The sequence below is a fragment of the Camellia sinensis genome, chromosome 10 (genome assembly GCF_055761805.1).
Source record: "Camellia sinensis isolate YWXY chromosome 10, ASM5576180v1, whole genome shotgun sequence".
Classification (NCBI taxonomy): Eukaryota; Viridiplantae; Streptophyta; class Magnoliopsida; order Ericales; family Theaceae; genus Camellia; species Camellia sinensis.
In genome coordinates this window covers 28,898,284-28,924,282 of record NC_138970.1, presented here as the reverse complement: position 1 = coordinate 28,924,282, position 25,999 = coordinate 28,898,284, and the positions used below count along the sequence as shown (strand labels likewise).

Below are 25,999 nucleotides of genomic sequence, written 5' to 3'. Positions count from 1 at the left end.
AGAAAAGAGACAGTATATTACTACTATCTGTCAAATAGCATAAATCACTATTTATTTTTCCAACCAGAATATTAATTTGAAAACACAGAAAATTAAATACAATGAAGATACCCAAAAAGGAATCTGTTTTAAGATTGTTGGACAATCTTCACTGTATTTAAAAGATTTAATTCTATTGTGTACACAACAACAAATAGAATTTAAAGAAATAAAGAAAATGAGAGAATTTGTTTGATTACAAAAATCAAACTTGAAATAAAAATAAATAAATAAAAACAGATTTTATTTTGTTACAAAAACAAAATTAAAATCTGATTTAAATAAATAAAAACAACACTGAAAATAAATTAAATAACTTACTTGATTTAATTTCTTCGAGTTATTTTCTGATCAAGTCCAGTGTTTAACACTGTGTCCTTAAGACAGATTCGTCCTCTCCACGGTGCTTTCAGAATTCGGACGTCTATCTCCCAGGATGAAATGATCTACCACAAACAATAGCAGCACTACTAATTGTTTGCCTTACGAACACACTAAGTGTTTACACTCTTTCTTTCGGAAATAAAATGCAGCAAGATGAAGAATATAAATAGCAGAAGTGAAATACGAAATTTCTGAATGGAAAACATCAAATGAGGGTGGTCCTATTTATAGATGTGAAGGTGGCTCTTGGATTTGAATTGAACAGGTATGTGGCTCTTGGTTTTGAATTGAACAGGTATGATACCTGTTGGGTTTTGAATTCAAACAGATAGCAATTACGGGAAGGGCCCTGTTTGGGTGTGCACTAATTCCAAAACAGTTTATTTCTGTTTGAAAACGGGAAGGGCCCTGTTTGGATGAACAAAAAATCCAAACCAATTTAATTTGCCCAGCCCAGCCCGCCCGACCAACCGGACGGCGCGCGTGGTGGTTTTTTGGGTCCAATGGGTCTAGCCCATTTTGCCCATAACCTCTCCCTCTAAAACACTTGGGTACCCCTTGGGGCACACCCCAAATATCTCACCCTAAGCCTTATAAACCCTTTCAAAACTTCCCACCAAATCAATGTGGGACAAGCCAATTTACAACCTTAAAGAATTTCCACCAAAACTCCATTTCCATGGAGCACACTTTGGCTTCAATTTCCCATTCACTCGGTAATGGTTTTGATCAACCAAATATACCACGTGAATCACAACGCGGCATAGAACGCGTTACCACTTTGACCCGAGTAAATCGACACTCGGGGCCCACCTAAAAAATAGACCGAACTTAGGAAAAAATTCTGGTTTTATCCAGAATTTTATAACCATTTCCAACAAAAATCACACTTACTATTATTCATTTTTTTCAAGATACAAATGTAATCTGTTGGCTAATTTTTTGTTTTTAAAACATTTTAAATCACATTCATCTTTTTTTGCTTTTGTTTGTGTCCATTTCCAAATTCCAACTACGCTTCCATTTTTTCTTGCTTTTGTGTGTCGCGCAGCTCCAACTATTCTTTCCTCTTTTGGCATCTACTCTATTGGCTTTATCAGTCTTGTTCTCTATTTTTGGCTTATCTCAAAGTAAATGCACAATACAAAAGTTAACAAAAAATTATTATTATTATTATTATTTTATTTTATTTTATTATTTTTTTTTTTTTGTGTGTGGGGGTAAATAAAACTGATGTTATAAATAGCTTGAACAGAATCCAATACAGGTCTGGGATACAAGGTCTCTAAAGTATCATTACATATTTTATCAGTAATAAAACTAGGTAAATTAGCACAGATAATGATTCCTTAATTAATTGAGCTGCCTTCCTTGGCCAAGCGGTCAACGTAGCCTTTGCTTCACGGAAGATGTGCTTCACCTCCTTCACCCCTAGCTATTCCATGAGGTACCTGCAATCAGAGATTAGATTGCTAAATTGATGGTGCTGCAGATCTAGCTTATTTATGAGTTGTTGAACTGTTAAGGCATCAATCTCCACGTCAATGTTTCATAAATTATTGTCAAGGGCCAGTTGAAGACCATCTCTCAGTCCCCCGTAACTCAGCAATCACACTATTAGTTACACCAATGCTCCTCCCGACACCACAAACCCAGTTGCCAATGGAATTTCTGATTAGGCCACCCGTCGAAGCCGCTCCCGGGTTACCTTTTGCTGCTCCATCGGTGTTAAGCTTGAATCTATGTGCATCGAGAGATTTCCAACTCGCAAAGGAAAGGAACTTGTACCTTATGGGTAGAGGATAATCTGAGATGAATTGCCAATCATTGGCTTTTGCTACAGTTGAATCGCAGTCTGGAGGGGGTATCAGGAGGTTTCCAACTCACAATTTTTAACTATCATGTATTAGGCAATTTTGAAAGAATATTATAACAAAACAAAAAGAGAGAGAAAAAAAAGCAGTATATTTTGTAATTTTCCTAAACTGAGTTTTTATCAAACTTGGCTTCAAATTTCACATGTTACATATCTATTTTGAGTCACTTAAATCTGACACATTTTTTATAATTAATAAATCAATTAAAAGCTTCTACAGATTGGGTTGAAAACGGGAGATGAGTACATATACAATTCATAGAAATGATAATTCAGAAAATTACCACCAAAAAAAAAAGGTTAAAACTTTAGTTGAAACCTTTGCATTTTGCAAGTCCTAGAAGATGATTAGCACTTAATTAATTAGTAAATCAACAAAGGTTTGAGAGCAACAAAATAGAATTACCCCCCTCGGTGTGAAAAGAAAGTTCACACCACGAACAAATTCACTATTCAATTCAACTCGTACTATAAAAACCATAAAGAGCCCACCCAAAATGCAGGTTCCGGCATGCCTCATCCTAGCATTCTCTGACCCGAATCATAAAACTACCTATCTCAGAACAATCTTTCCAGCTGCTGCTAGAAGGGAAAAAATTATCTCAGAACAACCTTCAAGCTTACTCAGAATTTTCATGCCGGCTTGTGAACCAGATTTCTCAATTACCCAAAGTTAATGTAGAATACCTGTACAACGATTAAGGGCAAAAATTCCACAAATGAGCAAAACACCCATGTCCAAATGCAGCTTTTCAATGCTCCAATCAGAAGCTAAGAACAATATTTAGGAGGGTCTACTGTCGGTCTTGAAAAACAATCAAACATTTGCGTCAGTCCCTTCTAAAAAGGCTCATCGTGCTTCATTGATGTTGCAACATTGAGCTCAAAGCTCTTTTTGGGTGAAGAAAGCGAACCATCTAAACTTGTAATGTATGGAAAAGAGCTTGCGCTTTTGGCTGTATACGTGTCCATGTATGTGCGTATATATACACTGTTGAATACTGTACTCTGGTAATACCACTGCCCAATGGTGGAACAGAAACTTCGACTTCCATATTCCCTCAGAAATCACTTTCAAAACACAGAATGCTTTGCCTGAGGGTTTGAAGCAGAAATCTCACTACCCACTTGAAGATGGTTTCGACTGTGAAAGTGATGCTGGAAACTGATGAAAGAACAGCGCAACAGATTTCATCAATGCCCTGCATCACGAAAGTAGGGCACGTATTGTCAATTGAATTACTGTAAATGATCAGTATCCTTAAAAAACTAGATAATGAAAGATACTTTGAGAGAGGAAATTATTGCATCCACAAGGCTAAAATAGCGATAGTGATGATCATCTATTGCAACATACGTAAATCAGATAAAGCAACATAGAAAATGGGACCACATATTTTAGTCATACCTCATGTAGTTTCCAAGAAAATAATGATCAATTAATTTGACAAAAATAAAGAAAAGGAGAAAAATAATCCGGTGTGGATGAGCAAGCCCCAGTCTCAAAACTTGGAGTAAGCTGCTTAACGGGACTCAATTAAATTTGAAACTGTAGTGCATCTTTGAAAACACAACTTTGAGAGGAAAAAAAATAAAAAAATTGCATTCAAACCCAAGTAATAAAGTTTTGTAAATCCCTCTATTTCACATTATTAAATGCATTCACAATCATTTAAAAATAATAATATGGGGAAATCATAAGATTTTATATGTTGACTTTTCAAAGTGGACAACCATTTTGGGCATCCTAAAATAGAGAGGACTAGACATCCAATGGAAAGAGTACCTTTAAATTGATTCTAACTTCAGTTTCTTATTATTGAAACTTTCCCATCACATTTTGATTCACAGGTTCACACCCGGCTGTAACTTTTTCTGAAAAGTTTAGAGGGTTTATCCCTACCAAATATATTTACATGCCACATCTAAGATATTTGACCACTCCAAGCAATTTTTTTTTTTTTCGATAAATAATCAAACTTTATTTTTTTGACCACTCCCAGCAATTCTAGGTTTTTGATAATCTTCATACAGTTCACTTGCAGTCATTAATCAATCCTTGTTTAGGTAGAGCCACTTATTATCCAACAAATAGTCAGTTTCTTTGGGATGTCCTGGATGTTCAACGTCAGTTAAACAATTCATCAAAAAAATATCATGAGAAAGGGAAATGTTTACCAGAAAGGGTTCCAATTTGATCTTGAACATGGTTGATCATGTAACACATCTCTTTCAGTACTGGAGTGGACAAGCCGTTGAAACTTTACCGATAATTCTTGATAAGACTGGATTTCGGATGGCTGAACTTGCTCAATTGCTGTTTTCAAGTGTTCCCTTCTTATCTCCGAGGCATCAAGGTTCTCCTGATATCATATAAGCTTAAGAATTACAGGAAGAGAAAATAATTCTGAAACAAAAATACAAGACAAAATAGGAACTCCACGAACTTCAATAGCTGCAAGAGCTGCTTCGCGGCAGATAAGTGATAGATCAGCCCCAGTACAACCTTCAGTCAGAAGAGCAAGTTCGTTAATACAGATATCAGGACTGCATGGCATTTTGCGCAAATGGATGCGGAATATATCTTCCCGATCAGATTCACTTGGTGGTCCCACATATAGTAGTCGGTCAAAGCGTCCTGCCAAATTTTTTATCAATCATCAGGAGGCTAAATTTGTGAAAGAATAAATGAAAAGGCTTTCCTATGACTTTAACATCTGATTTTGAAAAAGAGAGACTAGCGCTACCTGGTCTTAAAAGTGCGGGATCAATCTTATCTGGCCTATTTGTAGCAGCAATAACAGTAACATTAGCTCTCTGTTGCATACCTAAATTAACAAAGAGTGTTCATTTTGCAGATAATAAGTAGAAACATAAAGTACAAGTTTCATTTGATAAATACTCTAAGGCCCTTGGCTTGCGGATTTGGTGAAGGAAATGAAAAAAAACATACAAAGCAAATCACTTTATTATTATTATTATTTTTTTCTCTTGATCAGCCCAAAGCAAATTACTTACCCCGGTTTAATTAGCATGGAAAGCTCCCAGGGGAGGCAGGAGAAGAACTTACATAGGAAAAGGAGACTGTTACTTTTGGGTGTCATTTTCCATTTTCTTCTCTTGGTTTCTGACCACATTTGATAAATTTTTAATATAATTTTAAGTATGGGAGAGCATACAAGGGGGATCAGTTTTCCTATACCTTTTTCATTTATTTTCCCCTTCCATCTATGAGAAACAAACTGATTCTAAGGGTTGATGTTACTTCAGTGCAACACAGGTATTTATCTTCTTAAACCTGTTTCATGGATAAGAAAATCTTTTTAATCAGTTTTCTGCAGATTTTGCCAAGGACAGGTCTCAACAAGAAAACTAGGAAGATTTGTTAAAATTAAACCGATTCACAACCAAAATCTCAATGAAAACTTAACATTGATATACTTTCATTTCAAGATATGCCAAGGATGATAACTTATCAAAAATATTATTTAAAAAAAAAAAACAACAACAAACAAACAAAAAAGAAAGAAAGAAGATAAGCCAAGGATGACACTATTGTGTTAAAATAAAGCCTTTTAGAAGCAAGACAACTTCTATTCAGAGATGCAGCATTATAATTGACTACTTACCATCCAATTCAACAAGAAGCTGACTCATGACCCTATCAGCAACCGAAACCCCATCACTTTCCTTTCCACGAATGACAGCAAGACCATCTATTTCATCAAAAAATATGACAGATGGTGCATTCGCCCTTGCCTTCGCAAACAGAGATCTCACAGCCTTTTCAGATTCACCAACCCATTTGCTGAAAAGCTCCGGGCCCTTTACTGCAAGGAAATTTAGACCTGCTTCAGAAGCCACTGCACGTGCCAAAAGGGTTTTGCTACAACCTGGAGGACCAAACAGCAAAACACCAGTAGGCGGGCGTGTTCCAATACGCTTGAAAGCATCATGGTGCTTTTGTGGCCATTCTACAGCTTCCATTAACTGTGTCTTAACCTCCTTTTGGCCACCAACATCTTCCCAGTTAACCTTTGGTACCTCAAGTACAACCTAATAATGAAAGATCAATAGCATGATAAATAAGACCCACCAGTCTATTATTTCTTTACGTATTAATAGCACAACCCTCTAAACTAGCAATTAAAAAGGTTGTGGTAGTCGTTGTATACAAAGCACAAAATGTTGCAAAATGTAGGAGTAACAAAAACCAATAGGGAGCTTAAATCCTTTACAATCATTTCAATCCCTAACTGACACAATATGCGTGCCCCAACATCCTGGTATTGACAAAGTGAGGCACATATTTGTTATGGCATTGGCATGCTTTGTTTTGTAACAGGAAACAGAACTCAGGAAATTGTAGACAGTGCAAATGCAAAGGAGCTAACAAATCCAAGGTCCAACAGTATTACTTGAAATGCTAATACCCTAACAATTTAGGCCTTGGAATGCACGTCCCCAAACAAGGTATACTTTCAAAATAGAAAATTTAGTGATCCAAAGTGAACCAATTTTTTCCCATTTATTTCCTTGAAAGTTTCCTCAGGTGGAAAAAAGATTAAGTGTAAAAGAACTAAACAAAATGTTTTTTAAAAAATGTGACATAACGCTCTAAAAAACGTGTTGTTACATGATAAATTTGAAAAATAACAGATTTTTTTATTATATATCTAATTGTTATAAGAAAATCGCATTCATGTTCTAATTGTTATAAGAAATTTGCATTCATGTTTAGAAGTACCTTAAATTCTAATAGTGTGATTTGTGCCTACCCCTATCGTACCATATTTTAAAACATGTGGTGTACCACATTCTGGCTCTTGTTCCTTGTACCAGAACGATCCACATTAGAGTAAATAGGTTCAACATCACGATGCATCCAAGACCACAATTTTCACATGTTGCCCACACATTTTAATTATGAATGAGCATTGTACAAGAAAATGTACTCAAAGAGTTGCAAAGCAGATAAATTTTAGTTTTAACTTGATTATGGTGACCTTAGAAAACATGTCTGAATCGAGTTTAAAATATGAACTTCCCATTTGAAACTCAAAATCCTTTTCTGACACTTGTCCGTCGCACAAATGACCCATGTGGAGTAATGAGCCACCAGGTCCTCATAAAATAAGTTTAATTTTTAATAGAACATGGTTCTTTTTACATCATCTATAAACAATTGCTGCTAAACAGTAGGGATGTGTTAAACATACCTCCCACATGGCACTTGGCCTTACTTTCGCTTTCATTTTACTCAAAGAGTTGCAAAGCAGATAAATTTTAGTTTTAACTTAGACAATGGTGACCTTAGAAAATATGTCTGAATCGAGTTTTAAAATATGAACTTCCCATTTGAAACTCAAAATCCTTTTCTGACACTTGTCCATCACACAAATGACCCATGTGGAGTCATGAACCACCAGGTCCTCATAAAATAAGTTTAATTTTTAATAGAACTTGGTTCTTTTTACATCATCTACAAACAATTGCTGCTAAACAGTAGGGATGTGTTAAACATACCTCCCGCATGGCACTTGGCCTTACTTTCATTTTAGCCTTTTCAAAATCTTCAAAAGCAACTTTCAGAATGCGTTTTTCTGCCGCACCAGCCCCAGTTACCCCGTTATTAACTGCATTCTGTATATCTGATGAAACAGGCAAATCTGTGACAGATGAAGATGCAGAATCTAGGGTATCCCTTGTAGCTTTTGAACAATTAGAGCCAATCCTTGTAGCATTATTGCATCCATCAAATAAAATAGATTTTGAGTCGGAATCTGAATCATCGCAGGATTTCTGGAAGTCAACATAGCACCTAAGACAGACCATGGCCGCTTCATTGCAGAGGGCAGCTAGATCAGCACCCACAAAACCATGTGTAGCCATAGCAAGGTGTTGAACTTGCATGGCCGTAAGAGAGTGTTCCATCCCACTGAGAAGTACAAGCAGTATATCATAACGTTGTTTTGGAGATGGCACACCTGCATATGTAATTTTTTAGCTAAACGAAGATTCCATATCAGGCTGTTAAAATGTATGTATTATTGATTGATGTATTGATATTATTACAATGATTCATGATTCCTATATATAGAAGAGAATGTGGTAGTAGGTGTAGTGGAGGTGATAGTGGGTTAGGTGAAGTGGAGGTAGGTGAAGTGGAGTGTGTAGTGGAGTAGGTGAAGGTAAAGATGGGAAATTCTAACAGCCCCCCGCAAACTCAAGGAGGAGAGAAACTAACCAACTTGAGTTTGGAGAGAGTAACAAAACAAGAAAATACATAAAAATAAAAAAGGATAGGAGACACTGTATGGTCGTGTCAGACCGTTGGTGAAGACACTGTATGGGGTGTCATAGCGTTGTAGAGGACACTGTATGGTGGTGTCAGACCGATGTAGAAGACAGTTTATGGGGTCATGTCGGACCGTTGTAGAAGACAGTTTATGGGGTCATGTCGGACCGTTGTAGAAGACAGTTTATGGGGTCATGTCGGACCGTTGTAGAAGACAGTTTACGGAGTCTTGTCGGACCCTTGTAGAAACTAACCGGAATCTATGTCGGGACAGTTTACAGAGTCTTGTCGGACCCATAAAGGAGCTAACCGGAATCAATGTCGGGACAGTTTACAGAGTCTTGTCGGACCCTTAAAAAAGTTGCACCCTCAAAAGGTGTGCCCAATTCATAAAAAGGCGGGCCATCAAAAAGCGTGCCATCAAAAGACGTGCCATCAAAAGGTGTGTCCACTTTATCAAAAGATGTGCCATGAAAAGGCGTGCCAGTTTGTCGGGCGTCAAGAGGCGCGCGATGCGCGTGGCAGCATCGGCTATTTAACCAAGACGAAGGCAGAGGCTGAGGCAGAGAAAAAACTGAGAGAAACCTCTGAAAAATCCTTCGTGTTGCTGAGAAAGATAGTTCCGTTTGCGGAGAGAGATAGTCTGTAATACTCTGTTGCCCAGAAAATAGTCTGTAACACTTTGTTGCCCAGAAAATGGCCTCGTCTTCCCGGAGTCTGCTCACCCTCTTTCCCGACCTCAACGAGTCAACAAGAGAGAGAACTGGAGCGGTAGCACTGGAACCTCAACCGAGTGCCCCGGAGTTTACTCCGCTGAACTTTCCGATGCGGTCTGTGGAGCAAAGAATGGCAGTGCTGTCGGATGTGGAGGCCAATCAGTATACGTTGAAGGCATGTGTGGAAAGCATGACGGCGGTCACAAACTTGTCGAACCGGCTGCAGAGTAGGGCAAATGAGGTGCAGCAGTTAAACTCCCAGCTGGCTCTGCTCCAACGCATGTATAAGGATGCGCGAGCAGAGATAAGCATGCTAAGGGCAGAAAACAAGGAGCTGAAGCGGAAGGCCACCGTGATGTTCCGATTTGGAGGTCCTCCATATGCTGCAGTGGAGGAGTATGGGGGCATGAACGTGCTCGGTGGACAAGGAAACACGGAGACCGGACTGGCACGGGACGCCCAAGATAAAAGTAAGAAGAAGAGACCTGCAGTAGAATAGAGAAGGAAAAGAAAAATCCCACTGTGGGTGTGGTTGTGTTGTTTGTATTTTTTTTTTTTTTTTTTTGTGTGTGTGTAAAATGGTGATCGGGGTGAGGCCCGATATGAATAAAATGAGTTTGCAGTTCGTCTTCTTCCTCCGTGTTTTTTTTTTTTTTTTTTTTTTTTTTTTTTTTTTTAATAATAAAATAAATAAATAAATAAAGAAAATAAAAGAAAAGAAAGAAAGTGTAGCAACGGGTGAGGTGCAAAAGGTGATGATAATGTTTTGTGAGTGGAGAATAAAGAAAAGAAAAGAAAGGGATGGTGTGGTGTGGGTGGTGGAAAAAGAAAAGTGGGAGAGAGAAAAAAGCATGTTCTTGTGAAAGCCCACCACTCGTGAAGATTCACATCAGGAATTTCAGCTTTAGGCCTTCTTGCAAATTCTTTCTGAATTGGAATAAGCTTGATCTCAGCAGAAACAAGAAGCCCCAGTGTTCCCTGAGACCACGGGATAGCATAGAAAAGATCACAATATTCATTGTCCTTTGTAGCTCTAACAACCTGCCCATCAGCTAAAACAATCTCATAGGCCACAACCGTATCAGCAAACAGGCCATAGATATGGGAACTTCCTTCAATACCGTAGCCATTGATGAGGCCACCAACAGTCAGATCATCAAGTTCAGCAACAACTGCAAGGGCAAGATTCATCGGGACAGTAACCCTGGTTATCTGCCCCATGTTGACCAGAGGCTCAACTCGGGCAATCATTCTCTCTCTATCGATTTCGAGGATATTTCGGAATGCAGAGAGATCAACCTCAAAATGCCGAGCGCGCTTGTAGTCCACATTGCGCATTCCAACAGCAATCCAGGGTTTCCGAGCTGTGCAGACAAGGCCGTCCTTGGATGGATTCCTCTGTTTGAGGCGTTTCACTACTTTCTTGACATTTTCATCGTGTTCCTTCTGACGCTGCTTGAAGGACTTGCACTCAGATCTGGCGTCCCCAAGATATGTCATGAAGTACAATGTGAAGGAGATAGGGAGGACAACAAAGATAACCAAAATCCATCGGAACTGGACAAAATAGTCCACCCAAATCTTCTTCCTCTTGGGGCGTAGTGGGGCCTCAAGATCTGACATTGTATTGAAAGAAGTGACTGAGAGAGCAAATGCAAATGCTATAGTATAGTGCAGACGCAGAGGCTTTCAGATGAGGCTTGAAACGTAGACTGAGATGGGTTTTGGATGAATCTGGACCGTTGCTTCACGGGTTGGGTGACGAATCAGTTTGTTGAGGAAGGAGAGAGAGAATTAGAAATTGTGGGTTTGTCCGGCGGACGGCCAAGGCGAGGCTGCCGTCCGCCGGTGAAGCGGAATCACTAAATTCTCAACCTTGCTCTGATACCATGTTAAAATGTATGTATTATTGATTGATGTATTGATATTATTACAATGATTCATGATTCCTATATATAGAAGAGAATGTGGTAGTAGGTGTAGTGGAGGTGATAGTGGGTTAGGTGAAGTGGAGGTAGGTGAAGTGGAGTGTGTAGTGGAGTAGGTGAAGGTAAAGATGGGAAATTCTAACACAGGCAATAATCAAGATACACGCTTGTTCATGATAAGTAATCACTCGTGAGTTGTGTCAGCATAAACAATATATTTTCAGTCTAAATATGGCCTTGACACAATTACATTTACATAGCATCTATGACAAAAAAACACAATCGAAGTAACATTAATTATATTGTTCAATCATAATAAGGACACTCTATTCATTTTTCTTTAGAGACAATTTACCCCTGTAGTAGTATTTTGTAACCTTCACCCCCTATTGTGCTTTTCCCCTCTATTTCAATTAAAAAATTGTGTTATCCAAACCATACAGAGAGAACTATCATGTGCAGTCTCAAGCAGAAAACATTCATTACAGTTTAAGGTATTTAAAAAATCAAGGAAAGAAGATTTTAAATCACCTATTTCAATCTCCCTGTCAAGTCTTCCTGGCCGTCTAAGTGCAGGCTCAATACTATCAGGCCTGTTGGTTGCAGCTATGACAAGTAAGCCATCAGTTCTACTAACCCCATCCATCAAATTCAATAATGTTGCAACCATTCTCTGAGACATCTCTTCTCCTCCATCCCTACGCGCAGGCGCAATGGCATCCAACTCATCAATGAACACCTGCCAACAGAAACCCATTTGTTACCCTTTTAAAGCAAGAAGATGCAAGGTCAAGATGGCTGATTTATAGCACAAGAATAAAATCATGAATCCATCAAAGACAAAACCTTAAGGCATGTTTGGTTTGTCTCTCAAAACATATTTTTGGAGAAAAAAATTCCAAAAACATGTTTGGTTGAAAAAAAATTTAAAAAAAATTCCAAAATTACTTCTCTCTACTACACATCAATCAATCATTTTTTCTCTCATTTCTCCTTCTCAATCACTTTTTCTTTTTTTGATAAATAAACAAACTTTATTATAAAGCATCAAGACGATGCAAATAATAGAACTGAACACGAAAGGAAAAAACAAAACTATCTAATCAAACCCTCCACAAAATCAACGAAGACCAAAACATTGGAATCGACTGTGCCCGTAACCCAATTATGCAATATCATCAACAACCGACTCTCTAACCAAAAAAAGGAATGACACTCATCCTAAAACACTCGCCTATTCCGTTCTAACCAAACCAACCAAAGCAAACAATGGGAAGCAAGTACCCAAGCCTTCCTGCACCGCTTTCGCACCCTAGCCCCACCCAACTCTGTAACACTCCCATTAAAGTTCCCGGCTGCACCTAGACTAAGCCAAACAAAGCAACAAGAAAATTCCAAAGTCTGGACACAACCGGGCAATGAAGGAGTAAATGATCCACTGTTTCCGCGTCCCTACAACACATACAACACCAATTGACCAACACATACCGTCGCCGGATCAAATTATCAATAGTAAGACACGCCCCAATGCAATTGTCCAAACAAAAAACGCAACCTTAGATGGAGAACCAGTAGCCCAAATACATTTCCAAGGAAACACCCCACCACCTCCCCCTTCAAGCACCCCATAAAAAGAGGACACTGAGAAGACCCCTTAAGAGCTTCGAACATCCCATACAAAAGAATCCATCCCATCCCCCACATTATGCAGTCCATACAAAAAGCTGAGAAGATCTACCAATTGGTCAAGCTCCCAATCCTGTATATGACGATGAAGACGAACATTCCAACCAACTGATGCCCCATGGATCTCCCGAACCGAAACAACCAACTCCTCCCTAGCAGCAGCAATAGCAAAAATCAAAGGAAACATGGCCGCCAAAGTCAAACCATCACACCATCGATCTTGCCAAAAGCGAACTCCCTCACCACCCCCCACTTTAAACCGTACCCTATCCCAAAACACCTCCTTTCCTAACCAAATTCCCTTCCACAAACCAAAACCATGAGATTGAACCACCCTCTTCGAACACCAACCCCCCCACTCCTCCCCATACTTAGCCGCCACCACCCTCCTCTATAACCTCTCTTGCTCCTCCACAAAACGCCACAACCACTTACCTAATAAAGCCCAATTAAACACCACCAATTTCCGCACACCCAAACCCCCCGCTCCTTCAAAGTACAAACCCTCTCCCAAGCCACCAAATGATAATGAAAACCCTCTGCACCCCCACTTCACAAAAAGTCCCCTTGCAACTTCTCTAACCGCTTTGCTTTGCCACCCCCACAGGAAACACATGCACAGACATAAAGTACCCAACCGCTTCTCAATCACTTTTTCTCTTACACCCATCTATTCAACTACAAAAAAAATGAATCATCCCAAACTCCAAAATTATTTTCAAAATATACAACCAAACAAATTTTCTAATTTTCTAAACTTTCCCCAGAAAATTATTTTTGAAATAATATCTCAAAACACAAACCAACTTGATTAAAGTTGATTTAGCTTCAAAACACAATATATTTAGATATTGTTTAGAAGAATAGGGTCAACTAAATATTTTAACCTAGGAAGCACGGATACGGATACGGATACGGGATACGGGTACGATACGATACAATATGATACGATACGGCGATACGACAAAATTTAAAAAAGTAGGATACGGATACGGCGGGGATACGTTCATAAAAAATATTATTTTTATAATTTTTAATAATGTAGCATACATAAAAATAAAACTTCAACAATTTTTAGTATTGTAACATGCATAAAATAAAACTTCAACAATTTTTAGTAATGTAGCATACATAAAAATAAAACTTAAAGCAAAAGATTTTAACAATTTCAACAATATAGCATCACCCATAACAACCATAATGCAATTCAAATTAAGGGGGAAAAAATTTACAAAGTTCATTTATTTATCAATAAGTTTATTTATTTATTGATGGCCAAGATTAAGTTTACAAAGTTTATTAATAAGTTTATTTATTTATTTATAAGTTTTTTTTACCTTATTTGATTTATTAATAAGTTTACAAAGTTTATAATTTTATAAATTTACAAAGTTTATTAATAAGTTTATTTATTAATAAGTTTTTTTACCTGATTTGATTTATTTTGTTTTATCAGGTAATACCGAATACATACAAAGTTTTTTTTTTATATATCTTATTTGATTTATTTTATTTTATTTACAGAGTATACATACAAAAAATAAAAAAACGATTGACGACCGTGGAGCTTGCATCAAGACAGACGATATAGATAAAAGGGAGAGGGAGAGAGAGATCGACCGAGAGCAGGAGAGATGAGATCGAGATCTGTCCATCTCCACCCAGACCAGACAGATCGAGCGAGAGGCAGAGGGAGAGAGAGAGTGACATCGAGCGAGAGGCAAACAGAGAGGGAGCGAAAGGGAGAGAGAGAGGGACGAACCTGATCGACGACCGTGGGTCTGCTGTTCGCGAACCTGATCGACGACCGTCAAGCTGCTGTTCGAGACGAGAGACGAGAGAAGACGACGACGACGAACTGCTCCTCCTTCGCGGCTGGCTGTTGTTCTACCTAGGTCTAGGTAAGTTGGGTTGATTTTTTTTTTTTGTGTGTTTTATTTTATCTTATTTTCATATTTTATACTTTGACCCCATTTTAAGTTTTTTAAATTATTTTTTTGCCCCGCCGTATCCCGACCGTATCCTCGCGTATTCGAAATTCAAAAATTAAAAAAAAAAAATTGGATACTCCTTTTCCCGTATCTGATACGTATCCCGCCGTATCGGGCGCGTATCCGTATCCGATACGTATCCGATACGCGTACGGGGGCTATTTCGGAGTATCCGTGCTTCATAGATTTTAACTAATAAATCAACATTTGCTTGTAGCATGGCTCCAAAAAGTAAATCTGAAAATAAATCCAACCAAAGATAAGAAGAAAAACTTGCCTTAGGGGCTTCATGAATATCCTTGATGTAAGCCTACTTCTAATGAAAATTCACTTGTGTATCCTCCAACTATTCTTAGACTAGTTACAAATCCATGAAACATGTCCTTAATCGCATTCATATATCTATTTGATGTCTTGAGTTTTATATTCTATATGCAAGTCTTCCTTATTCTCTCTCTATTTATGTAACAATGAATTTCCTTAATAGGAAAATGATTCTATTGTACATCTGTCACGCATATCATTTTAATACCAGCTAACTAACCCAAAACCCAACTTCATTAGCATATGTAGACATCATGAGCCTGCATCATAGGGGGCTCAAGCCATATTTTGTCACATCTTGTATAAGACCTCTTCCTTGCACTACTTGTAATTGGGTACAGATAAGAAAAGAAAGAAGTAAAGTGGGTTATTAGAGGTCCTGCAGACAAGATATATCCATGGAGAACATTAATATTATATATATATATACACTCACATCAACTACCTTATCCGTTCAGTTTGGCATGAAAATTGTTTGAATGGTGGAAAACAGACTTGCATAAAAACTAATGCACATATACTACTCAAAAACACTATCTTTAGCATTTTATAGTTTCTTTCTTATGTGAAGTTTCATTCAGTTATTCATTTAACTGAAATACTAATTAATCAATAAAGTATGTACGACAAAAAGTTGTACTTTCTCAGATCTTCCTCGACTACATAATCACCACAGAACATGTCCACTTAAGACCATATTTTTTTCCATTGAAAGTAATATGCCATGTCCTTATAATCTCTGCTTAGTATTCACTGCAGTCAAACTTCTCCATCGAACATATTATGCATACAAGAAAACCAAAAACTTGAAGAAAATCATCATATTTTGCCCCACTGTATGGATCAGTTGTATATCACAGAATGAATATATTTAAAAAATGCACAATTAATACACAAAAAACAGAGAATTAAAAAGGTACTCAAAATTGGACAATTAAGCTTTTTTTTTAACAGAAATCTAACCACTGCAGGTGTAGCACGGCTAGCTGAATCAAAGACCTCATGCAATGCTTGCTCACTTTCTCCATGATATTGACTAACAATTTCAGGTCCATTCACAGTGAAAAGGTTGACACCAGTATCACACACACATTTTTTAGTCAAAGAAGTCTTTCCCGTGCCAGGTGGGCCATGAAGAAGCACTCCTTTTGTAGGCCGTAAACCCAAACTAAAACAGTTACATCAACAATCAACATACAAGGCTGAGTAAGAAAATACATCTCTGAAGTAAACCATATATAAAACTAAATTGATGGCTAAAAGATTATCTAGTGCAGGGAAGTGGTTGATATAGTTCAAAATTAACCTATGGATCTCTATCTCCCACGTTTCAAACACCCAAAAACAGAAGAAAAGAAAAATGACTGAAAAAATAATTTTTTGATATGATTAAAATATTTACTTAAACAAACTTAAATAAGAAATGATAAAATTTGGTTATTAATCAGTAGAATTTGACTTGTTATGGGATTGACAAAATAAAAATAAACATTGCATATAAAGACAAATTACCAAAAATGTTACATAACATACCTTGACAAAGTGTCCTTGACCGATGAGGAAATTATATCCCTCAAAACAGCATATTCATTTGACAATCCACCCAATTTTATAAAATGATCTCCATCAGCTTCGATACTCTCATGTTCAAGTTCTAGACGTGGTAAACCTCTTTTCTGTGAAGTTTCCAATGCAGAATTTATGGGTGAAAATAAATGTACTTTTGTTTTATGGCTTACTAAAAAAGCATCATCCACATGGTCCATCATATCGGCAGGATGAGAGAACAAATCCTGATTGAATTTATCTGTCAAATCCTGATTGGAACTTACTGGCATTCCACCAGCACCTATGACCTGAAAAATGCAAATCTTCGAAAGTGTTGGAATGGACACAAAATTTCCACATAGCAAACTACGAGAACATAGCCATGATGTAGCGCAAGACTGGAGAAGGTTTTTTGCACTTTCATCTCCTAATACTTCTGTTATATCAAATGAATTGAAGGGTGTCTCATATGAATTGGGTGAACTTGATATTGACTCTTCATATGTTGGTGAACTCAACAGACCACTCATAGGAGAGCTAAGTTTTGACTGAGAGTACAATGGTGTCATAGGTGATGAAATATTTCCATTTCCAAATTGACCTTGGGTTCTTTCTCTGGAATGGGTTCTTTCTCTAGAAACATTTATGCCAGACAGCACATTACCATTCTTTGCAAATCCACTATTAGAGGAAACCAACTCTAAATATAATTCCTTGCAGTTGGATACAGATAGACAATTCACTGAGGTGCTATGCCACTTGTCATTTCCATTAACAACCATTGCAGATTGAATTTGAATGGGATAAACAAGCACAATCCTTCCTGAAGCAGGGCAACCCAATGTACATGAGAGGTTTGAAGACAATCGCACTCCATTCTTCAAAACCTGGAAAAAAATAATAAAAATTAAATTAAACAATAAATAAATAAATAAGAAATACATGCCCTTTTGATTTAAATTCCAATTGACCTGAGAAACTCCCATGATGAATATCAGATTCAATATTTTAATCATAATTATTACTTCTAACATAAGACAACTAGGCTACACAAAAGTTATCAACTAAATACAAATAGTTTCAACATAAAGAAACTACAGGAACTCCATCAAACCAAATATGTATATGTGCTAAACGCATCCTCATTCAACAACAGCATAGGAGAGAAGAAAAAGGACTTCGGAAGACTAACACACAATTACCTCTCTGGAACTTGCTAATGCCATGCATCATACCTTCATGCAAACTAGCTTTGACAACATATATACCTATGTAATATATATATATATACACAGACAGAAAGAGAGAGAGAGAGAGAGAGAGAGAGAGAGAGAGAGAGAGAGAGAGGACAGAAAGAGAGAGAGAGAGAGAGAGACCCATCCAACGGGGACTGAACTGGGCATATTGTTTTTTCAAAATGCTAACAGAATATGAGGATGCATAGATGCAGCACTCTGGACAATATCACAACCATATTCAAAGCTTTTAAATGTCCCTCAAATATATCCCATTCCTCGCAAAATTGGCAACATCAGTTCCATGCCAGAGCTCTTTTTAATCAAACAAAAGGACAAGTTTCTAAGTTCAAATAGGGACACATAACAAGGCAGGTTTGGGATGGACCAAGCCCACTAATTCCAACTACTTCCGCAAAGAAGCAGGAAAAACTATCTTCAAACTGACCCTACTATGATAGAGAGAATGAAAAGCACTCAAATCTCTATTTTAATTTACATAATGACCCAGTTTGGTAGGGTTTATTTCCGGCTTATTTCAGCTTTTAGCTTAATTTAAGCTATTTTAATGTGTTTGGTTCAGCTTAACAATAAGCTTATAGCTTTTTGTAAGTCAAAAATCAACTTATTCTTTGAGTGGGGGGGAGAAGCTTAATTTATAAGTAAAAAATAAGCTTATGTTCACAATTATAAGCTATAAGCTGTTAAATTATAAGGTATAATCACTTTTTCACAGCTCTACCAAACGGGGCCAATATAGATACACAAGGACTTAAAGAGTTATCTCACTTGTTTACAACCAAGACGCATCAAAAAATTGATATCATGCCCACCACAGTGAACAATTACAGAAGCCCCTCCAACTGTTCGTCTCTTAAGAACACGTTTAATTTCCACAAACCTGCATTTTGTTCACTTTACATCATCAACCAGATTACCTCAGCTTTCCAAACCCAGAGTTTCTGGCTTCAGACTTTTAGCAACAATATACAAATCTCAACGAAATGCGCCAACACAAACTGAACAGTACATCAATCAAGGTGATCAAGTAGTTAAATCATTACCTTAATCTAAGACATATTAAACCTTTCCAAAAGGATAGTCTTTTAATAAGAAAAATCCATATAGCCTCGGAAGGAGGATGTTTAAAATAAAAGATACTAAATACCAGATTTTCTTGAGTTATCAGTTGCTTCATCCATGCATGAACTTTTGTGTTTTTTAGTTTTTAAATGAGCATGTGGCACTGAATCACAGAAACAAAGGTAAGATATAAGACTAATTATCATCCAAACCTTACAAGAAGGAAAAACAGTTGCTAGAGCAAAGTAGTTCCCCACATCATTAACCATTTTATCATTGCAACCAACCCCAAAATGTTTTGCACATTCGTCAGCTAATGAGCTAAGAGGGAAGCTACTTGAAAATTTCCTTGATGAAGCAAGAGACACCTGTTAATGAATTAACTTTATCATTATCAATGACAAAAATCCAACATAAAATTTATGCAATAGAATAAAACCTGAAAAACAACTCTGCAAATGGTTGAAATAGAATAGAGAGTAGCATCTCAAAGAAGGATGGAAAAGTAAAATAAGCCAATGTTCCTAGGCAACAATAAAGTTAAAGCCATAAAAGCCATAGAACACAACATGAAAGAAATCACAAAATATTCAAGCATAAAATTGGTCCAACCATTGTAGGGTGTTGGGAGGGATAGACAAGGTACAGCTCTACCCTCAAACATTATTTGCACAATGTGGTTCCCCTGAAACTCACCCATTTTCTATGCTAAATTGTTGGTATATCCAACTAAATTTTTGTTTAGGGTTTCTTGGAAGAAGACCTCCTTCATCCTCCAATTTAGTGTTAAAATTGTGCAGCTGATCACATAGGAGCAACTTAATTTATGAGACAAACAATTCCTGGGACCAGGAGTAATTTATCTTCATTAATCATAATTAGTCCTCTGTTTCCCCCTGCATGAATATTAATCTATGCAAATGTTTGGTGGAAGACATGAAACAAATTGAAAAAAGAAGTTGAGGCAAGGACCATGACCACAAACAAATTGGATGGATAATTAGTCTTCTATGTTTCCATGGTCAATATTGTTGACAGTAACATGGCATTGGGAATAAAATTCAATAGTGAGATCCAGAAACACATAGGGAAACATTGTCTTACAATCAAAAAGTTGTTCTAGAGAATTGTCAATCCCTCGGATCCTAAAAGATGATTTAGCTTGGACTGAGAAAACTTCCAAATCATTTTACATACCCTGCTAGTGCAGTGTCAACTGCTACTAATCATGTCCAGAATTACAGATGCACTAATGTCAATCCAATCAAGAGTTGAGGTAAGGACCAAGAAAAAATCGTACACGCACTCAAACAGCCAAATTACATGGGTATCAAATTTTATAGGATGTCTCAGCTCTTTGGGTGAAAAAAAAGAAATGATCACTTAACTTAGGCAAACATCATGAAGAATAGTTTAAGGTGCCTCTGGATTGTTTTGTCTCCCAATGGTTGGCAGGCATATGCCAAATATAGACAAAAAACCAGTGACACACATGCAAAAATAGGTTTGTAGGAGTAAATAAAATTAGATAGCAAGAAACAAATGTCTACACCATCTTCTACCATCTAACTTGCTTTGGTTGGTGCACAATTTTAAGGTCAAAAGTAACCATTAATGGCTAGGCAATATTGGCACTACTAACACTAAGGTAGCGTTTGGTAACACTTACGTTTTCAGTTTTCAATTTATATTTACAAAAATTTTAAAAACTATCATAAAAACTTGTTTGGTAAATATTTTGGTTTATAAACCAGTGGTCTCAGTTTATAAATTTGGTCAAAATTTGTAAACTCAAAAAATAAGTTTACGTTTTCAGTTTTTTTTTTTTTTTTTACCACGCACCACTCGCCACCGCCTACCACCATTTTCCACCACCGTCTTCCGCCGCCACCACCACCCACCACCACCCTCCACCACCGTCTTCTGCCGCCACCACCCACCACCGTCTTCCGCCGCCACCACTCACCACCACCAGCCACTACCATCTTCCGCCACTACCACTCGCCACCACTTTCCACCACCTTCTTCCACTGTCACCACCAGCCACCTGCCACCACTTTCCACCACCGTCTTTCGCCGCCACCGCCGGCCACCTCCAACCACTTTCCACCACCGTCTTCCGCCGCCACCACCATCTTCTGCCACCACCACCCGCCATCACTTTCGACCACCATCTTCCGCCACCGCCACCGCCACCACTACCACTTTCCAGCACCGTCTTAAGCCGCCACCACCCGCCACCTGCCACCACCGCCTTCCGCCGCTACCACTGTCTTCCGCCGCCACCACCGTCTTCCGCCGCTACCACCCGCCATCACTTTCCACCACCATCTTCCGCCGTCACCACCTGCCACCTGCCACCACTTTTCACCACTGTCTTTCGCTGCCACCACCCGTCATCTGCCACCACTTTCCACCACCGTCTTCCGCCGCCGCCGCCGCCACTCACCACCACCATCTTCTGCCACTACCACCCGCCACCACTTTTCACCACCTTCTTCCGCTGCCACCACCTGCCACTACTTTCCACCACCGTCTTTCGCTGCCACCACCCGCCACCTGCCGCCACTTTCCACCACCGTCTTCCGCCAGCACTACCCGCCACCTGCCACCATCTACCTTCACTTTCCACCACCGTCTTCCGCTGCCACCACCTGCTACCACTTTCCACATTGTCTTCCGCCACCATCACCTGCCACCACTTTCCACCACCGTCTTCCGCCACCACCCTCCATCACTGTCTTCTGCCGCCACCACCCACCACCTGCCGCTATTACCCATCACCCACCACCCGCCATCATCATCTTCTGTCACCACCACCCGCCACCACCCACCACTACCGTCTTCCGTCGCCACCCATCCGCCACCACCGTCTTCCGCTGCCACCATCCGCCACCACCCGCCACGCCACCACTCGCCATTTCTCACTCTTTTAGTTTATATTTTTTAAAATTTTCAAACATTTTGTCCAAACTAAACGCGTTTATAGTTTATGTTTTTTTAAAAATAAACAAAAACCAGTTTATAAAAATTTTGTAAATATAAACTGAAAACGTAAGTGTTACCAAACAGTAAACAAATCATTAACTATGAGCATTATCAAAACAAACTAAGCCACTACTTACTTAACAGCTGAATAAATTGACTGATGCAGATTACTTAAAGCTAACCCAATTTCAACCAAAGTATCCCATTCTACATGTGTCAAGCAGAATAATTGCTCAACCAAGTTCTATTCTTTCTTTCAACATGACCCTTGTGCAAAACTCCAATTCAAGCTCAAATAAAAAATGGGTGTCCCAAATGTGAAAAAGTTACATCAGAACACAAATTCAAGCATGACATTAAGATGAAATCCTACAACAATTTCCAGTCAAGTAGAAAACATGTGCAATCACAATTACCGATACAGTGGAACCAGGAGTAAGGGAGGAAGCAACCATAGAAGACTCTGAAAGCCACAGCTTACAGCCTTTGGCCTCTGTGACATCAGTAACGCAGCCAATCAAGGCAGATCTGCCTATCAGAGAAGGATATTTTCTCATAACTTCATCAAGAGAGCAAAGGACATCTTCTTCACTAACTTCTGATTCTGGAAGTGGTGTTGAACATGATGAACTTTGAGGAGACACAGACTGGTCAACATGTGAGAGCTTGGTTACTGATTTAGAATGTTTCTTTGATTTTGAAGGCATCTCTTCCTAACTCCCTAGATTCCTTCCTCTCCTATAAGCTTAAAAGGTGAGAAATCTGCAAAAAAAACAGTGATAGTTAGAGAAAAAACATTTGATGATGAAAACTTAAAGTAACAAATGATAATAAACCATTGAAGGAAAGAAAAAAAAAAAAGCGCAACCGCACCAACCATTCAAACCCTAATTTTACGCTAAAGTCTCTATTTGATACACCACAGTTTTACAAATAAAGTAGAATCTATGAATTCCAACAATATATATATACATATATACTGAAATTCTGTTGATACTCTTGCTTGAAGTTTGAGATAATTTTTTAAAAAACTTTTCAAAGAAATTTGACTAATCCTCTGTTTTAGAGAAGATAATAGATATTGAACTTCTAAGAGAGTCTGTGTTGGAGAATTTCCCCATTTTTGCATTAAATGTACATATTCTTTGTCTAATAAAATAAATCAATTACCAAAAAAAAAAAATGAAACGTAAACAAGCTGTGACACACAAACAAAAACCAAACCCCAAAAACAAAAAATGTCTATCAACATTAGAACTCAAAATTCCTAATAGAACTTTCATCAAGCAGGTAATTTTATAACCTCTACTCCAACTTTTACAAACACAGTAACCGTCCAATTTTCAGCAACTTTCAGCACAAAATAATTTCATATATTTCACCACATGACTGTGAATCATTAGCAATTCAAATCTCAAGTTCTAAAAATTGCCTTTTCTATTCATTCATTTTCTCAGCAACCAAACTAGAGATCAATTGTAAATCGCTAAATTTTTCAAATCATCAATCACCAGCAAAGGCAAGCCAAGTAGAGAGAGAGAGAGAGAGAGAGAGAGAGAGAGAGAGAGAGAGAGAGCACCTGTTGATTCTTGTGTCCCTCAGTTCTGCTTCGTTCTCTTCTCAAAACCCTTATGTGAGCGTAGGGTTTTACACAAACGTTTCTGCGCTTATTTTATTATTTTTTCGTTATTATTCGGAATTTTGATTGGGCCAATCAAGTTTACACAATTACAAATTATATTTTATGTATTATTCAATAATGTAATTGAATTATAATTACTATTAGTTTAATAATTCTTATGTAAACATTATTAATATTTAGGATAAATGAATTATAATTACTATTAGTTTAATAATTCTTATGTAAACATTATTAATATTTAGGATAAATTACAAATGTAACCCTAAAATTTACTTAAAATACAAATTATCTTACGAATTTAAAAATTAAAAAAAAAATTTGTCATAATTTTTTATTTAACAGAATTAATAAATAATTAATTTAATTATTCTCTTATATAATAATAAAATTATATTAATTATTAATTAAAATATATTTTTTAGATCGTTAAAAATTATTAATTACTTAATGATTTATTAACAAAGTGGTCAATTATTATACAATTATAAACTTGAATGGACATAAGGTAATTTTTAGAATCATATAAGATAATTTATATTTTAAATAAATATCAAAAGGTGTATTTATAATTTATGCCAATATTTAATTATTGTAGATGTGTTACATTAAACAATAAATAAATTGTAGGAGTAACAAACAAATATGATAATTTATTTAATGGAGTGGATGCCTTGGGTAGTTCCAAAATGATGACCAATTCATCAAATGGAATGCGGGTATTGATTTTTTATCACATAATCAAATAGGAAACTCGGCTGGAGTGTACTGGTAGAATAGATTAAGTCCAACAACTTGCACAAGAATATGAGAATTCAATGGTGGTTCGTCCACCTGGGGGCACTCCAACGATCATCTTAGTAATCAATATCTCTCAAAGATAACAAATTGTGCTTAATTTCACAAGAAAAAACCTACCTCAGACTAGGGCTGGGCATAGGGTTATCCGACCCGTCCAAACCGCCCTACCCAAACCGAACCGCATGCACGTAGGCGGCTTCGCAAACACATTAGGGTAGAGTGCGGGTTGGATTTTATATAAATTTTAGGTTGTAGGCGGGTTGCGGGTTTGAACCGCAACCGCACAACCCGTCCGCATTAAATTAATTAATTTTTTCCCCCCCCTCTTTCAAATCTAGCCGTCCATCTCACCCACCTCATTTATTACAAACAAAACAAAAAAACTTAAATTCGCCTCCCTCACTCTCTCAGTCTCATCTCAACTCATCACTGTCTCTCTCTCTCACTCTCTCGTTTTGTTATTCTGCACCGATCACTCTCTCTCACTCTCTCGTTGTTCATCTCATCGCACCGCCGATCTACTCACAGGTAAACTCTCTCTCTCAATCTCTGTCTCTCTCTGTCTCTCTCTCGCCCCGATCGTTGATTTTTTTTGTTTTTTATATATATATATATATATATATACATATATATCAGATATCTCTCTGATCTGATATGTCTCCCTTACTCTCTCATCTCATCAGATCCACAGTTTGGTTTTGCATCTCTGCACCGATCGACTCATAAGTAAGCCTCTCTCTCTCTCTCTCTCTCTCTCCCTGATCTCTCATCTCTACACCGATCGAATCTGAGTGCTTCTTTGGAAATAAATCTGATTTTTTTTTTTGGACCAACAGATATGTTATGTTTGTTTTGGAATCTGTGTGTTTGTTTTGTTTTGGAATATGATCTGTTCTGTTTATTCTGCACCGATCACTCCCTGTGTGTTTGTTCTTAAGAAATTTGTTGAATCTGTGTATATATGTTAATCAGATTCATGTTGATTTTGTTGAATTTGTTCTTAAGAAATTTGTGTATGTATGTATGTATGTTAAGAAATTTGTTTGAATCTGTTTTTAAGAATTTTTGTTGAATCTGTGTATGTATGTATGTATGCTAAGAAATTTGTTCTTAAGAAATTTGTTCTTAGTTGTGTTGAATCTGTGTATGTATGTTAATTTTGTATGTTATTAATTGTATATGTTAATTTTATTAAATCTGAATCTGTATGTTAATTTTATTAATTGTGAAATTGTTAATAACTGATTACTTCTTGGAAGAACTTCACTTTAGAGGCAGTGGTTAAAGCTTTTTAATTGTTTGTTATTTGTTGTTTGGAATGAGGCACTTCGTGTTGCTTTCATACATGTGGAGGAGAGTGGTGCAGCTGATGGAACGGTTTTAAAGGAATTCTATTCAACGCTTGTTAAAGCTGATGTACATGGGAAAGATCAGGTATACAACATTATTCCATATAGTTTTTG

General features: G+C 37.5%; 1 protein-coding gene and 1 pseudogene across 11 annotated transcripts; both read right to left on the bottom strand.

Moving 5' to 3' along the window:
- Window positions 1–2,625: 2,625 nt before the first annotated feature.
- CIP111 (Cam interacting protein 111) lies at window positions 2,626–23,842 on the bottom strand. 10 transcript variants are annotated; one of them, XR_014341881.1, is made up of 15 exons: window positions 23,676–23,812; window positions 22,513–22,858; window positions 19,321–19,476; window positions 16,776–17,677; window positions 16,206–16,410; window positions 11,773–11,980; window positions 7,826–8,286; window positions 5,929–6,355; window positions 5,502–5,597; window positions 5,318–5,426; window positions 5,047–5,127; window positions 4,747–4,937; window positions 4,478–4,662; window positions 3,123–3,501; window positions 2,626–2,986 (listed from the first exon to the last, which is right to left on the bottom strand). XR_014341881.1 is itself a non-coding variant. In XM_028231792.2 (12 exons), exons 2-12 carry the CDS (start codon window positions 22,801–22,803, stop codon window positions 3,420–3,422), a joined length of 3,189 nt encoding a protein of 1,062 aa, XP_028087593.2. In that variant the 5' UTR covers window positions 22,804–22,858; window positions 23,676–23,842; the 3' UTR covers window positions 2,626–3,419. The 10 variants fall into 10 exon arrangements, 4 of the variants coding, with proteins under 4 accessions (XP_028087593.2, XP_028087596.2, XP_082747331.1 ...); XR_014341879.1 differs by having other exon boundaries at window positions 2,626–3,501; XR_014341882.1 differs by lacking the exon at window positions 5,318–5,426.
- On the bottom strand, window positions 9,961–11,379 carry LOC145801047 (delta(24)-sterol reductase pseudogene; annotated as a pseudogene). Its single transcript, XR_014341884.1, has one exon. The product of XR_014341884.1 is annotated as a delta(24)-sterol reductase pseudogene (transcript).
- Window positions 23,843–25,999: the final 2,157 nt, after the last annotated feature.